Here is a 15,320-nt window from a genome sequence, read left to right as displayed (position 1 = left end):
TTGGACTGCATTCCCCATTGGTGTGGAAAGACTAGAGGTTCTGACATTTTGGTCATATGGGATCCCTGCTGTGCTGCCTGGCCCAGGAGGAGTAGGTTTCTCTAGATATTTTATGTGTTAGTGGTTGTCTCTCATTCTGGTTTGCTGTCCTTATAACCTTGACAACCTTCCTGCAAGAACCGATGCAGGGCTCTCTTCTGCCTTTGCCTTTGATGCAGGTCCTGATGGGCACCACGTCAGCCAGGGGGCATTCACAGTGTGGGGAGGGCCAGGCTGGCCATTGTGGTCCCCTCGCCCACTCACACCTCAAAGGCCAGCTCTGTCAATGCACCCATTTGCCTGTATGACACAGGGATCCTGACAGATCCTGTGCAGAGGTTGGCATGCAGCAGGTGCTGAGTAAATGGCAGTTGCAGTCATTATTGTCCTCATCAGGGAGTGAAGCATTTTAGCGTTTAGTAAAAAGGATACATTAATGCAAATATGATCTGGTTTTGAATCACAGTGATGGAAAGCCACGCCATTCAGGTGAACAAAGAGGAGATGGAGAAGATATCAGCACTTCTTGGGGTAAGTTATTATTCCAGACGGTGTGTACTGGCCATCTCTTTCCTGCATGAGATAGTTGTTCCCAGTGGCAGGTCTAGAGTAGATTCTCCTTGTCTTCTCTTCCTGGTTTGATGTTGACAGTTCTTCTCCCTCTTTCTGACTCCTGCAGGGGAGAACCAAGCATTGAAAAGACCTAAACAGCATAGTGCATGTGTGTCCGGGGAGTTCTTTAATGGCTCCTCAGGATCCTTCTCAAAAGTTAAGTTTTCTTACAGGGACATTGTCCCCTGTAGTTTGGTGAAGGAATTCTTGGGTTTCTTGAAAAACAAAAATACAGAGATGTGTAAAGATGCATGAAAAAATACATAAAAATCTCTACTTCAGTTTTCTTAAGAAAACACATGTAGATGGAGAGTGGGAAAATAGACACAGAGGCTGGGAAGGGTGAGCAGCGGGGAGGGCAAAGATGAAGAGAAGCGGGCTAAAGGGTACAAACATAACAGTAAAATAAAAGAAATAAATGCAGTGTTTGATAGCAGCATAGGATAACTGTACTTAACACAAAGGTATTGAAGTCGAATGCTGGGCGCTTTGAATACCCTGACTTCACCACCACATATTATATACACGTAACGCATTTTCTCACATACCACATACATCTGCACAAATTTTTTAAAAAGTCTAAATAAACCACATGCCAGGAGCATCTTTAAAATAAAATGTTTAAGGAAACCCCAATATAACCATCACCTGGCTCAAAGCATAGAATTTCCAGAGCCCTGTGTGCTTTCCCTATGGGAACCCCTTTCCTGCTGCCAAAAGTAACTATAGCCCTGACTTTTGTAGCCTTTTCATTGTTGCTCTTCTTTCTAGCTTTCCCACTTCAAAGCCTAAACAATGTCGGTTAGCTTTGCTTTTGAACTGTAAGTAAACAGTGATTTACATGTAGGCTTTCACCCAGCCTTCTACATCTCAGCTCCACCTGTATTTCTGTGTGTCACGCAGTGCTGTGGAATTTTCTGTTGTGGGCTGTGCTGTGCTTGGTGTCTCTGTCCCACTGCCAATAGGCGTGTGGTTGTTTCCAAGTGGCTGTCATTACAAACCACGCTGTACCTCTGAGGGCATTCCCTGTGCCCGTGGGCACAGCTTTCTGGGGGCTATGAGGTGACTAGTGTGCTGGGACACAGGGAATCTGTTGCTTAGTTTTATTCAGTAATGCCCAATGGCTTCCCAGAGTCTCACCCATGAGAATGCATACGGGATCCCGTTCTTGCACATCCTCACTTCCCCTGGCTACATTTACATTATGGCCATTTTGGTGAGGCTATAATGATATCTCATTATGAGTTTTGTTTCTATTTTCCTGATTACTACTGTCAACCAAGAAGAGGTGAAAGACCAGACTGCAAAGCAGTTAGACAAGGTATTATTGGGGTCTTAGAAATTGCAATTCAGGAGACACAGGTTCAGCTAAAGGCCAATATGCGTTCTCAAGAGAGGAAGGGGAGTCGAGATTTTTCAGAGGAAGCTAAGGGTGAATACACAGTTGTTGTGAAAGAATGATCATTGGTGGAGGTGGCTGACTCAGTGCATGAGTCCGTTGAGCTCATTGGTTGTCCCTCTTCAGGAGTTGCAGCACTGGCAAAGTCCAGCTGTTTTCCAGGATGTTGTGGTCATTGCAGTTTGGCCCAGTTCAGAGGTTCAAGGCAAGTCCTTGTTTTTTTGTTTTGTTTTGTTTTGTTTTGCAGGGTTGCAGGTCATATAGGTAGTCCTTAGAATGGCCTCCTGACTTCATTTTAGAGCCTTGGACCAGAATGATACCATTTTGCATGTTGCATGTCACATTCCCCACTTTTGCTCAAAATCTGAAATGTGAAATCATCACTGATCAGTTATTGGTTGGTCAGCCACAGATTTGTTATCTCTTTTCCCCAGAACTAGAACTGCCTGTTTAGAGTGTCTTATCTCACAGAGGGGGGTTGTTGAAAGTCAGTGTGCAATATGGCTTCAGAGATGAGTGATCTTTGAGTAACAAGAGAGCCGTTTTAATAAGGAGGCCTGCATTATTATATGGTGATTAGCTGTATATCAGGAGAGCCGCACATTTTATTAACATGTCTAAATGTCATTCCTCAGTCTTCTTTTCTGAAATAGGTAATGAGATTTCAGGAACCATGTAGAAGACAATTGTATTTCTTTTGGTAAGAAGCTTTCTTAGCCAGATAAGAAAATTCCAGAGACAGAGTTCCTCCCTGCTCTTGGAGTGGGAAGAACAACAAGATTAGAAGGATCTAGATTCTAAGACATATTCCTGGAGCCTTTCAGTTCTCAAAAGCATTCAGCATGCCAAATCACCATATTTGGAGGATCATCTTCTGCACCTCAACATTCCCTTTTCTGAAGCTCCCATGGAGGCTTCACACGGTAACAGCTACGTTGATGGATGTGTAGAGAAAAATTGATTTACCTGAGGGGCAAAAGGTCCTATTAAACCACTCTCCCATTTCTGGGAACTGGTCAGTTCAATTAAATAGTTGTGTCTTATTTCAGAAGACGGCATTGCGGACAGCCTCACAAATGGAAGAAAAACAAAGGTTAATGTTGGGAACATTCTTTGAAAAGGTTTTCTTGGAGGCCAGGTGTGGTGGCTCCTGCCTGTAATCCCAGCACTTTGGGAGGCCGAGGTGGGTGGATTATCTGAAGTCAGGAGTTTGAGACCAGCCTGACCAACATGGTGAAACCCCATCTCTACTAAAAATACAAAATTAGCCGGGCATGGTGGCGCATGCCTGTAATCCTAGCTACTCAGGAGGCTGAGGCAGGAGAATCGCTTGAACCCAGGAGGCAGAGGTTGCAGTGAGCTGAGATCGTGCCATTGCACTCCAGCCTGGGCAACAAGAGCAAAACTCCATCTCAAAAAAAAAAAAAAGAAAAAGTTTTGGAGTCCAGAGGACAGTCAGTTGAGGTGCCTATATGTTAGACTTGAACCTGCTCATCACTCTTGGGGATCCATGAGAAAAATAGAAGAACCCCCCCAAAGTCAAGAGTCACACACATATTAAACCAGGTTTTAAATTAGTGGTTCTTCTCCTGAATTAAAGGACTTACATCTCCATGAGACCAAAGTAGAGTGTCTTCTTTTTTTTTGTAAGTTCCGCAGGGAATCCAAAGCAGGCAGTTTGAATGTACAAAGGATGTTAATGTTGTTCAGGTCAGATTTTTGTTGTTTAATTTCATCAAGAGAATTTCTGAGGCTAGCCATGACACTATTATGTGTCTTTTTAAATTTATTTTATTTTATGTATTTATTTATTTTTTGAGACAGAGTGTCACTCTTATCTCCCAAGCTGAAGTACAGTGGCGCAATCTTGGCTCACTGCAACTTCCACCTCCCAGGTTCAAGCAATTCTCCTGCCTTAGCCTCCCAAGTAGCTGGGATTACAGGCATGTGCCACCATACTCGGCTAATTTTGTATTTTTAGTAGAATCAGGGTTTCACCATGTTGGTTGGGCCGGTCTCGAACTGCTGACCTTAAGTGATCCACCCTCCTTAGCCTCCCAAAGTGTTGGGATAACAGGTGTGAGCCACCCTGCATGGCCTTTTTTTTTTTTTTTTTTTTTTTTTTAATTTTTGAGACAGAGTCTCACTCTGTCCGCCCAGGCTGGAGTGCAGTGGCATGATCCTGGCTCACTGCAACCTCTGCCTCCCAATTGAAAGCAATTCTCCTGCCTCAGCCTTCCAAATAGCTGGTATTACAGTTGCCCACCTCCATGCCCGTTAATTTTGTCTTTTTAGTAGAGATAGGGTTTCACCATGTTGGCCAGGCTGGTCTTGAACTCCTAACCTCAAGTGATTTGCCCGCCTTGGCCTCCCAAAGTGCTGGGTTTATAGGTGCGAGCCACCGCACCTGGCCTTATTTTTGTTTTTAGAGACAGGGCCTTGCTCTGTCAACCAGGCTGGCATGCAGTTGCTGCAATCATAGCTCACTGCAGCCTCAGACTCCTGGGCTCAAGCCATCCTCTTGCCTCAACCTCCTGAGTAGCTGGGATTACAGGTACATGCCACCATGCCTGGCTTTTTTTTTTTTTTTTTTAAGATGAGTATGTTGCCCATCCTGGTCTTGAACACCTGGGCTCAAGTGATCTTCCCGACTCGGCCTCCTAAAGTCCTGGGATTACAGGTGTGACCCACGACACTCAGCCTATTATATGTCTTTCTTAAAAAAAATTGATCCTCCCGTAAGTACAAATAAAACAACTGTTTAGAATGAGAGATATCAAAAATATTTTATGGGAGTTTTTCTAGTTTAAAGATCTACTGTTTGGCTACTGATGATTAGAATTTCCAGTGGTATACTTATTCCAGTAGCTACCCAATCCAGTAAGCCGCCTCTTCATGGAAAACCCGGGAGGTAATTTTCCAGGTTTAGAATAAGTTTCTACCATATAAGCAAGAGAGTACAGAGCGTGACAATGGATGGGAAGGGTCGGGGTAGAAGATGCTTCTGGGTTTTTATTTTTTCTTTCCTAGTTTAGAGAGTCTTTGAGCTAATTCAGCATTGTTATCTCTTAGGAACATTAGTTTAGTTCCCTGGATTCTTTTTTTTTTTTTTTTTTTTTTTTTTGAGACGGAGTCTCACGCTGTCACCCAGGCTGGAGCGCAGTGGCCGGATCTCAGCTCACTGCAAGCTCCGCCTCCCGGGTTCACGCCATTCTCCTGCCTCAGCCTCCCGAGTAGCTGGGACTACAGGCGCCCGCCACCTCGCCCGGCTAGTTTTTTGTATTTTTTTAGTAGAGACGGGGTTTCACCGTGTTAACCAGGATGGTCTCGATCTCCCGACCTCGTGATCCGCCCGTCTCGGCCTCCCAAAGTGTTGGGATTACAGGCTTGAGCCACCGCGCCCGGCCTAGTTCCCTGGATTCTTTTAGATGCCTCAAGATACCAAAGTAAAGTGGCTGTTCCACTCAGGCTGTGTAATCTTTCCTTTTAGCCCTTCTAATTTTCTGTGGAGGAAAACAAATTTTGGGAGATCAAAGATGCCCAGATTGGCCATTGTAATTCCAAATCACTTTCAGTGATGTTGGTTCAATAAATAAATTTATAAGATAAAGAACCGTAATTTTTGTACAGAAAATCAGCAGAAATTCCAGAAGAGGGTGACTCAGCACCTGTACTTTCAGAAGCAGAAGTCACCATGAGTACTCACCAAAAAGGGAAAATTCCCTCTGTGAACAGCCAGCAGCAAAGGACAGACGCCCAGTAAAGGTCTGAACCTCAACTGAGGTAGGGTGTTCAGGGAAACCAGAGGATTCTCCACCAGGGTCCCAGGCCTTCAGGGAGGTGATAGGGCACAAGGGGTTCCTGCAAGTATCATGCTCAAATCTGTGGCAGTGCCAGAATGCAGAGGAGAGTTGCTTTGTGTCCTACTTCTGACACCATTTAATGTCAACCAAGAAAAGGCAAAAAACCAGACTGAAAAGCAGTAAAACAAGGCATTTATTGGGGTCTTAGGAATTGCAATTTAGGGGACACATTCAGCTAAAGGCCAAATTGTGTTCCAAAGAGAGGAAGGGGAGTCGAGATTTTTCAGAGGAAGCTAAGGGCAAATACACAGTTGTGAAAGAATGATCTTGGTGGAGGTGGCTGGCTCAGTGCATGAATCCATTGAGCTCATTGGTTGTCACTCTTCAGGAGTTGCAGCACTGGCAAAATCCAGCTGTTTTCCAGGATGTTGTGGTCATTGCAGTTTGGCCCAGTTCAGAGGTTCAATGCAAGTCCCTGTCTTTTTGGTTTTGTTTTTCAGCGTTAATGGCTCCCTGACTCTACTCTAGAGCTCTGGACCAGAGTGATGTCATTTTGTATGTCACATTTCACACTAGTGGGGTTGATTAGCTTTTCATAAGCATCATTAGCTTTTAGGAATTTCTTTTTGTAAAGGATCTGCTCAAGTCTTTTACCCATTTTTATATTTTTGCTTACTGATGTATAGGATATCCTGATGTATTCTTGATACAAGCCTGTTTCCTATACTTTCTACCTCTGTCTTGTTCTATATGATGTTGGATCCCTTTTTTAGTCTTAATATTGCTGGAGAATTGATTCTTCCCTTCCCATTATTTTTGCTTCTTTAAGTGTTTTCTTACCTTTGGGGGAGGATGCTTCTATGAGCCTAGGTATTTCACCATGAGGCAAAATACGTTTATTTTTATTTTTATTTTTATTTTTTTTGTAGCGATGAGGTTTCACTATGTTGCCCAGGCTGGTCTCAAACTCCTGGGCTCAAGACACCCACCTGCCTCGGCCTCCCAAAGTGCTGGGATCACAGGTGTGAGCCACTGCACCTGGCCAAAATATGTATTTTTATGCTTATTTTGATAAATTATAGGTTATTTATTACTCTCTTAAGAGCTTTCTTTGGGAATTTTGTGTGTATGTGTTTGTTTGTTGAGACCGGGTCTCACTGTCACACAGGCTGGAGTGCAGTGGCAGTTATAACTAACTGCAACCTTGAACTCTCGGGTTCATACAGTCCTCCCACCTCAGCCTCCCAAGTAGCTAGGACTACAGGTGTGCACCACTGTGCTCAGCTAATTTTTTTTTAGTGATGGGGCCACACTGTGTTGCCCAGGCTGGTCTCAAACTCCTGGGCTCAAGTGATCCTCCCGCCTCAGCCTCCCAAAGGGCTGGTATTACAGGCATAAGCCACCATGCCCATCTCGCTGTTGAGAATTGTTTGATGAACAAAAAATAATCTTAAATTGTGAAAGCTATGAATGAGATTAATTGTGTGTATCATATTTTCAGGCTCGTCTCAAGGAATTGGAGCAAGAAGCTCATTTTGTTGCAGGAGAACGGTTTCTTATAATGAGCAGTAACCAGCTTCGAGAGGTAAAGCTGAATTTTGGCTCTTTCGTAAAATGTATTTCTTATTCAGGAGTTAAAGGGAGATTTATTTTGAATTTATAAATATTTTATGTCAACTATCCGAAAAGTAAGTTTTTCATGGTCTCTCACAAGTAATGAACACACTGAGATTCATTACTTCAAAGCCTTTAAATCAAAGAAAAGTACTAAGTGAGAATTTAAGCATGTTGTAACGTCTGTTTGGGTGTGTATTCTCTGGCTGGCGGCATGGGCTCTGCTATTGTAATGTTCTGTTTCTTTCAAATGTGAGATTCCCTCACCATGTGTAAATTGCTTTGTTGAAGATCCTCTTTGGCAAGTTAAAGCTGCACCTGCTGAGTCGAAGGAACAGTCTCCCCAGAACGGGGCTGCAGAAATACCCATCCACATCAGAAGCAGTGGTAAGATTTCAGAGTTATCCTTTTCTTTTCAGAATGACAGCATGTCTGCACCACCTGTGTGCTGACCTTTAGACCCACCCGAGACTCTCAGGCCGTCCCCTCATGCTGGCAGCAGTTTCTGCAGAAGAGGGGCTCCCCACACCAAGGTTGCTTTTCTCACTGCGGACCAAGGAGAGAGAGTCAGACAGTGCACTTTTGCAGAAGCAGTTAATTGGCTTGACTTTCTGAAAAGCATAATTTGGTGGAGTTTTGTTCTTAAAACCAACTTCTTGACAATCCAGTCAAAATCTCTTTGCCTCGTGTCCCCAAGAGGAACTAGAAGCAGGTCATCAGTCTTCTCCTTTCCCCAGATTTATTTTAGAGAATTTTACCTACTCCTCTCTTGAGAGGAATCAATTTTTTGAAGACAAGGAGTAGTGAGATTGTGTTGTGTTGGAGTGGGAGAGTATACGTCGATATTCAGAAGCCAGTGAGTACTTTTACTGAAAAGACCCAGAGTGGAGGTCAGTAAATAAGTGAATTAATGTCATTGTGAATATTGGTTATTGTGGTGAGAATCAGCTTTTGAGGCTCCAGTTTGTGCTTTCTGTGCTCTGTCCAGCATTTGACTTTGTAGCAAAGGAAGGTTTCCTTCTAAGATGCCTCCTCTGGTCCTGTTCCCTCTCCAGTACCACATACCTCCGGTCTTCGCCCTGTGAGGGCGTCTTAGAGTACAGGCCCTCATGGAGCCTGAGCTCACTGACTGTACCTGCACTTGGCCTTTGCTGGTTTAATGGGCAGTTACTGGGTGAATAATGGACTCCTGCAGAGGATGCTCCACTGGAGGGACTCGGAACTGTGCCTTTCCAAATCTTCTTCTTCTTCAAGCCTTCTCCACCTTAGTGAAGGGCCCATCTTCCTTCCAGGTCCTTGGGAGCTAGTGCAGAGTAGTGAGTAAGAACAGGGGCAGTGGGGTGAGCCATCACTGGCCGGCATGGTTTGGACAACATGAAAACATTACTTGTGCCTCAGTTTCCTGATCTATAAAAGAAAGATAATAATAGTACTTTCCCTCCTAGAATCTTGTGAGAATTCAGTGCACGTGCATGTGTGTCCATGTGTCTGTGTGAAACAGCACTTAGGACTGTGCCTGACATAAAAGCTCTCAAAAGACCAGTTAGCATTGGCCATTCCGAGAAAAATCCTGTGAGTCATCCTTGACTTTCCTTCCACCTCCCCCACAGCGAGTGTCACAGTCTCTACCCACAAAATAGGTCCTGAGCGTGCCTCCTTTTCCCCATTCCCCGTCTCCACCATAGACCTTTCTCACTTAGATCCCTCCAACCACTCTTGCCCCTGCTGCTCATCCCTCACACCCAGGCAGAGTGATCCTTTAAAAGCACTGGAAAAGTCACGTTACTGCCCTAGGACTTCCAGTAGCTTCTATTGCACTTACCATCAAATCCGAGCTGCAGAGCATATCCCCAGGCCTGTGCTCTGGCTGTGCCTTGCTGGCCCGGCACCTCCTCTCTCTCCACACTCCAGCACTTGCTGAGCTGCCTGCAGCTTTGTGCGCCAGCTCCTCCTCTGTCCCCAGACTCGTGCCACAAATTTTTCCCGCTTGCTTCTGATTGTCAGCTTATACATTGCATTCAGGAGACCTCTGGTCGCCCAGACTACAGTAAGGTCCCCAGTCACAGCTGTTTCTTCACCTTGAGTTATTTTCTGCACACAACTCACCAACTCACCACTACCTAAAATTTATCTTAGGTGTGTGTTTGCTTTTTCCATTAGAATGTAGGTTGTGCAGATCAAAGACTTCAGTTTGTCCCCAGAACCAAACCAGCCCCTGGTGTTGAACTCAGCATCTGTGGTGTGTTCATGGAGTGCTGGGTCAGCAGGTGGTTCCTGGAAGCAGCATCTGTCTTGCTGCAGAGACTAAGGCTTGGGTCTCAACACCACACAGTGGACATGGGTAACATGCCCCAGAGCTCCAGCAGGGGGCGCTGCCTGGGCAAGCCGCTCATCCTGCACTGGCACCTGAGCTCACCTCTGTCCTGGCACCAGCTGGCACTGTCGCCCTTCCCTTTGCAGCTCCCTTCCCTCTCCAGACAACCAGCAATGCAAGAAAGGAGGCATCACTGTCTTCTGGTGCTGATGTGCTCTCATGTTAAGGCAACAGCTTTCATGAGGAGCTCATTTTTCTCCCATAAAGACATAATAAGCATAAGTCATATTAGCCTCACTCTTTTATTTAACTGAATAAGTCAAGTTGTTCATTCATGCATATGAAAAGATTGGCTTATGCCATGTACATGGACAAATTCAAGATTCAGATTTCTTCTCATGACTTCTCTCCATCCTCCCTGCCCCCTTCCCAGAGGCCTTGGTGAGCATTGTGGCTCCTCTCACCCCAGCGCCTGTCCCCAACCTGCCCTTTTCCTCCACGAATCCATGTTTGATGTCGGGGAAACCAGCTGATGGTATCCCCTGCGTCACACACAGATTTGCTGCTGCTCAGCTCCCCCAACTAGATGTAACCCTAAGAGTGCACAACTTTTTTTTTGTTGCTGGGATGTTCCCAGTGCTTAGTACAATGCCTGGGGCATAGTGGATGCTCAGGAAGTCACTAATGAACCCTTCAAGTTTTGAGATGTGCCATTTTTTTCTCATCGTTTAACTCTACATATTTTCTTTATAATTCTTTCACCATTGAGTTGTTTGGAAGTGTGTCTTAACATTTCCAAATGTGTGTGGGGTTCCCAGATAGTTTTTGTTATTGATTTCTAATTTTTTTTTTTTTTTTTTTGAGACAGAGTCTCGCTCAGGCTGGAGTGCAGTGGTGTGATCTCAGCTCACTGCAGCCTCCCCCTTCCAGGTTCAAGCGATGCTTCTGCTTCAGTCTCCTGAGTAGCTGGGACTACATGCACCTGCCACCACACCTGGCTAATTTTTGTATTTTCAGTAGAGACGGGGTTTCACCATGTTGGCCAGGCTGGTCTCAAACTGCTGACCTCAGGTGAGCTGCCCACCTTGGCCTCCCAGAGTACTGGGATTACAGGCGTGAGCCACCGTGCCCAGCCTTGATTTCTGAATTAAATGAAGTGTGGTAAGAGAACACGATCTATGCAACGTCAGTTCTTTGACACTCACCTCAGGGTTCTCAGATGCTCCACATGGGCTGAAGAACACACGTACCCTTGTACCTGTACGGTGTGGTTTAGAGTCCTGTGGTGCCTAGCTGGTCCGCTCACTCCTGCTGGGGTATAGTGGGAATTCCCTCCCCTCAGTAGGCACGTGACGAGTGGGGAACAAGGGTCCCTCCCTAACGAACTGAAAGAAGCTTTGATGGTTTTTTTTTTTTTTCTCTGCAATGAAGTCACATGTTCTCAGAACATCACAGGGAGTTCAAACTCTGGGAAGGTGGTCCAGCTTTGGGATCAGGATTCCTGGACCAGTCACTCATCATTTCCAGGAGTTGCTTTTGACACCCCTTGACTAACTGAAGTGATGGAGTCTCCAGGTCATGTGTGTGCACTGACCCCATTGCTGGGCATCCAGTATGTGGGATACAGCCATGAGCAGGACAGATGCCCTTTCTGTTTTAGTCAGCAAACACTCTTGTGGCCCTGGCTCTGTGTTAGACACTGTTGACGGTTTAGTGGGGAAAAGGTCTTTATCATCATGGAATATCTATTCCAGTGAGGAACTACAGCAGGGTTCTCTAGAGAAACAGAGCCAGGAGGACATATGCAGATATAGATACAGATAATAGGTATATGAGAAGGGATTTGTTAGGGACATTGGTTCATGCAGTTGGGGGTGCTGTGAAGTCCCACGATAGGCTGTCTGCAAGCTGGAGACCCAGGAAAGCTGATAGTGTGGCTCAGTCCAAGCCCGAAAGCCTTGGGACAGGGAAGTTGATGGTGTAACTCAGTCCAAGGCTGAAGGTCCAAGAGCCTGGAGTGTCACCAGTGTGTGTACTAGAGTCCAAACACTGGAGAGTCTGGAGTTCTGATGTCTAAAGATAGGAGAAGCGTGTCCCAGATGCTAGCAGAGTGAGTGAATCCACCTTTCCTCTGTTTTTTATTCTAACTGGGCCCTTAGTTGATTGGATATTCCCTGCCCGCATCAATGCAGATCTTCCCTGTTCAGTCCACCAACTCACATGCCAGCCTCCTCTGGAAACACTCACATAGAAAATAATGCTTTACCAGCTGTCTGGTTGTCTTATAACCCAGTCAAGTTGACACCTAAAATTAGATATTACAAGAACCATCCAGCAGGATAAGAGCCATTAAGGTAATAACAGGGAGAGCGACACACTCCAGACCGAGTGGTCCAGAGAGAACCCTAAGGAATTGTGTGTAAGCTGAAGCTCGAAGATGAGGAAGTGCCTATGCAAAGGATAAGAACAAGGCCTTGCAATGGGAAAAGGCTCAGGCTGCTCAGGGGCTGAGGCTGGAGCCTTGTGACTGAGAAGAATGGGAGGGATGGGGTTGAGGGTGAACAAGGACCCAATTCTGCTGTGCTTTGCAGGCTATGGGGAGGAATGTAGATTTTTAGAAAAATGGATAGCCTTGGAATTGTTTAAGTAAGGGAGCAACTATGATCTAGATTTTTAAAAAATAGACTTTAATGGCCAGGTACGGTGGCTCACGCCTGTAATCCCAGCACTTTGGGAGGCCGAGGCAGGAGGATTGTTTGAGGCCAGGAGTTAAGACCAGCCTGGACAACATAGTGAGACCATGTCTGTACAAAAAATTTAAAAATTAGCCAGGTGTGGTGGTGCATGCTGGTAGTCCCAGCTACTCATGAGGCTGAGGTGGCAGGATCACTTGAGCCCAGTAGTTCAAGGCTGCGCTGAGCAGTGATTATACCACTGCTGTCCAGTCTGTGCAACAGAGTAAGACACGGTCTCAAAAAAAAAAAAAAAAAAAAAAAAAGACTATTTTTTAGTTTTAGGTTCACAGTAAAATTGAGCAGAAAGTACAAAGAGTTCCCATACTCCCTGTTCTGTACTCCCTGTTCTCACACATGCACAAGCTCCCCCTCTATCAACATCCTCGACAGAATGGTACCGTTGTTAACAGTCAGTGAACCCACACTGACACATCATTATCACCCAAAGTCCGTAGTTACACAGTATACTCTTGGACTGCTCTTGTGTGTAGGGTTCACTCTTGGTGTTAGACATTCTGTGGGTTTAGACAAATGTATGATGACATACATCTACCATTACAGCATCATACAGAGCAGTGCCACTGCCCTAAAAATCCGGTGCTCTGCCTATTCCTCCTTTCCTCCCGCCAGCCCCTGACAGCCACTATGCTTTTTACTGTTTCCACAGTTTTGCCTTTCCCAGAATGTTACAAAATTGGAATCACAGTGTGTAGCCTTTTTGAATTGACTTATTTCACTTAGTGGTAGGTACTTAAGTTTCTTCCATGTCTTTTCATAGCCTGATAGTTCATTTCTTTCTAGCAGTGAATAATATTCCATTGCATGGATGTATCACAGTTTATTTTCCATTTACCTACGAAGAACATTTTGGTTGTTTCCAAGTTTTGTTAATTATGAATAAAGCAGAGATAATTATCTGCGTGTAGGTTTTTATGTGGACATAAATTTTCAGCTTATCTGGGCAAACACCAAAGAGTACGATTGCTGGATGAAATGATAAGAGTACGTTTAGTTGTGTAAGAAACCGCCAAACTGTCTTCCAGGGTAGCTGCACCATTTTGCATTCCCACCAACAATGAATGAGAGTTCCTGTTGCTCCAAATCCTTGCCAGCACTTGGTGGTGTTGGTGTTCTGGATTTTCACCATTTTAATAGGTGTTGGATATGTTTTTATAAGATCACTTTTTTTTTTGAGACAGAGTCTTGCTCTGTCAGCCAGGCTGGAGTGCAATGGCACAATCTCAGCTCACTACAATCTCTGCCTCCTGGGCTCAAGCAATTCTCCTGCCTCAGCCTCCCGAGTAGCTGGGATTGCAGGCATGTGCCACCATTCCTGGCTAATTTTTGTATTTTTAATAGAGATGGGATTTCACCATGTTGGCCAGGGTGGTCTCGAACTCCTGACCTCAGGTAATCCGCCCACCTGGGCCTGCCAAAGTGCTGGGATTACAGGTGTGAGCCACCACGCCCAGCCTTTTTTTTTTTTTTTTTTTTTTTTTTTTGAGACAGAGTTTTGCTCTTGTTGCCCAGGCTGGAGGGCAATGGCGTGATGAATTGACTCATGGTAAACTCTGCCTCCTGGGTTCAAGTGATTCTCATGCCTCAGCCTCCTGAGTAGCTGGGACTACAGGTGCGTGCCACCATGCCCGGCTAATTTTGTATTTTTAGTAGAGACAGAGTTTCTCCATGTTGCTCCATGTCGGTCAGGCTGGTCTCCAACTCCTGACCTCAGGTGATCCGCCCGCCTCTGCCTCCCAAAGTGCTGGGATTACATGCGTGAGCCACTATGCCCAGCCAAGATTACTCTTTTAGCTGGTTGGAGAATGGGGGATACTCATTAGTAGGCTGTCACTGCAGTCTAGGTCATGGCAATGAAAATGGAGCAAAACAGATGGATTTTTAGAGGATATTTAGAACAGAAAGGACCTTCTGATAAATTCATGTGAGTGTGAACAGAAGTCAGCATGTGGAGTAGTTCTGAGTTTTCTAAGTTGTGCACTTGGGCAAATGGATACAGCCACTACTCAGGGAAAACTGGAACAGGAACTGTTTATGGAGGGCAAGGTCAAGTGTTCAGCCTTGGATATGTTAGGACAGAAGTGTATGTGAGACAGTGATGTGCCATGTCACAAAACAGCAGTGGGCCTGTGGGATGGGGCTCATGCTGGGAATCCACACCTGGAAGCTGCCAGCTGATTTTTACTAAAGTCGCCCTGGGACAATGTTCCTCTGCCCTGCCTGGAGATTTGGAAAACACGGATGCCCAGGCCCACAGCTGATCCCCTGAGTCAGAATTGGGTGGCAGAGCCTAGTCATGGGCCTGCTTTTGAAGCTCCCTGTTGATTGCGGTACACAGCCGGTATAGATGACCACAGAGTTAAACTCCGAGAAACTGGTATTTTGAAGGTCAGAGAGAGAAGAGGCACCAGAGGGAAACGAGTGAGAAGGGAGGTCAGGAGAATGTGGTGTCTGCAGCCAGCGCAGAGTGCGCGGGTGAGCCCACAGAGCCATGGCGGCGGATGGCGCTCTGCCTCTGGCCCTCAGCCAACACTCAGTGCTTTATACACGGTTTGTGCAATCAAACACTACTTCTTTTTGGTGTTCTCAGGCTGCTCAAGTCAAAATATACTGGGAGACTATTGGTTAGAAAGTTAGTTTGTGAGTAAGGTATCAAGATAAGGAGAGTTAGATGATCTTAAGCTGTTTTCTTGGCTAAGTATTTTCATGCACTTTCACCCCCCTGGGGATAGCTTTTCTACAAAAACTGCAATTCTGGATTATACTGAGGCAAGATACCTCCCACT

General features: G+C 45.4%; 1 protein-coding gene across 3 annotated transcripts in view; it reads left to right on the top strand.

Moving 5' to 3' along the window:
• Nucleotides 1-15,320, top strand: part of POLN (DNA polymerase nu) — a 170,633-nt gene that overhangs the window by 71,519 nt on the left and 83,794 nt on the right. For all 3 annotated transcript variants that reach the window (XM_015137860.3, XM_078002889.1, XM_078002888.1), the window contains 3 exons: nt 506-570; nt 7,355-7,438; nt 7,759-7,854. In XM_015137860.3, the coding sequence (XP_014993346.3) occupies nt 506-570; nt 7,355-7,438; nt 7,759-7,854 (245 nt within the window). The remainder of the gene's footprint in view (nt 1-505; nt 571-7,354; nt 7,439-7,758; nt 7,855-15,320) is intronic.

This window comes from Macaca mulatta, chromosome 5, assembly GCF_049350105.2.
Source record: "Macaca mulatta isolate MMU2019108-1 chromosome 5, T2T-MMU8v2.0, whole genome shotgun sequence".
NCBI lineage: Eukaryota > Metazoa > Chordata > Mammalia > Primates > Cercopithecidae > Macaca > Macaca mulatta.
This window is presented reverse-complemented; position numbering and strand designations above follow the sequence as displayed.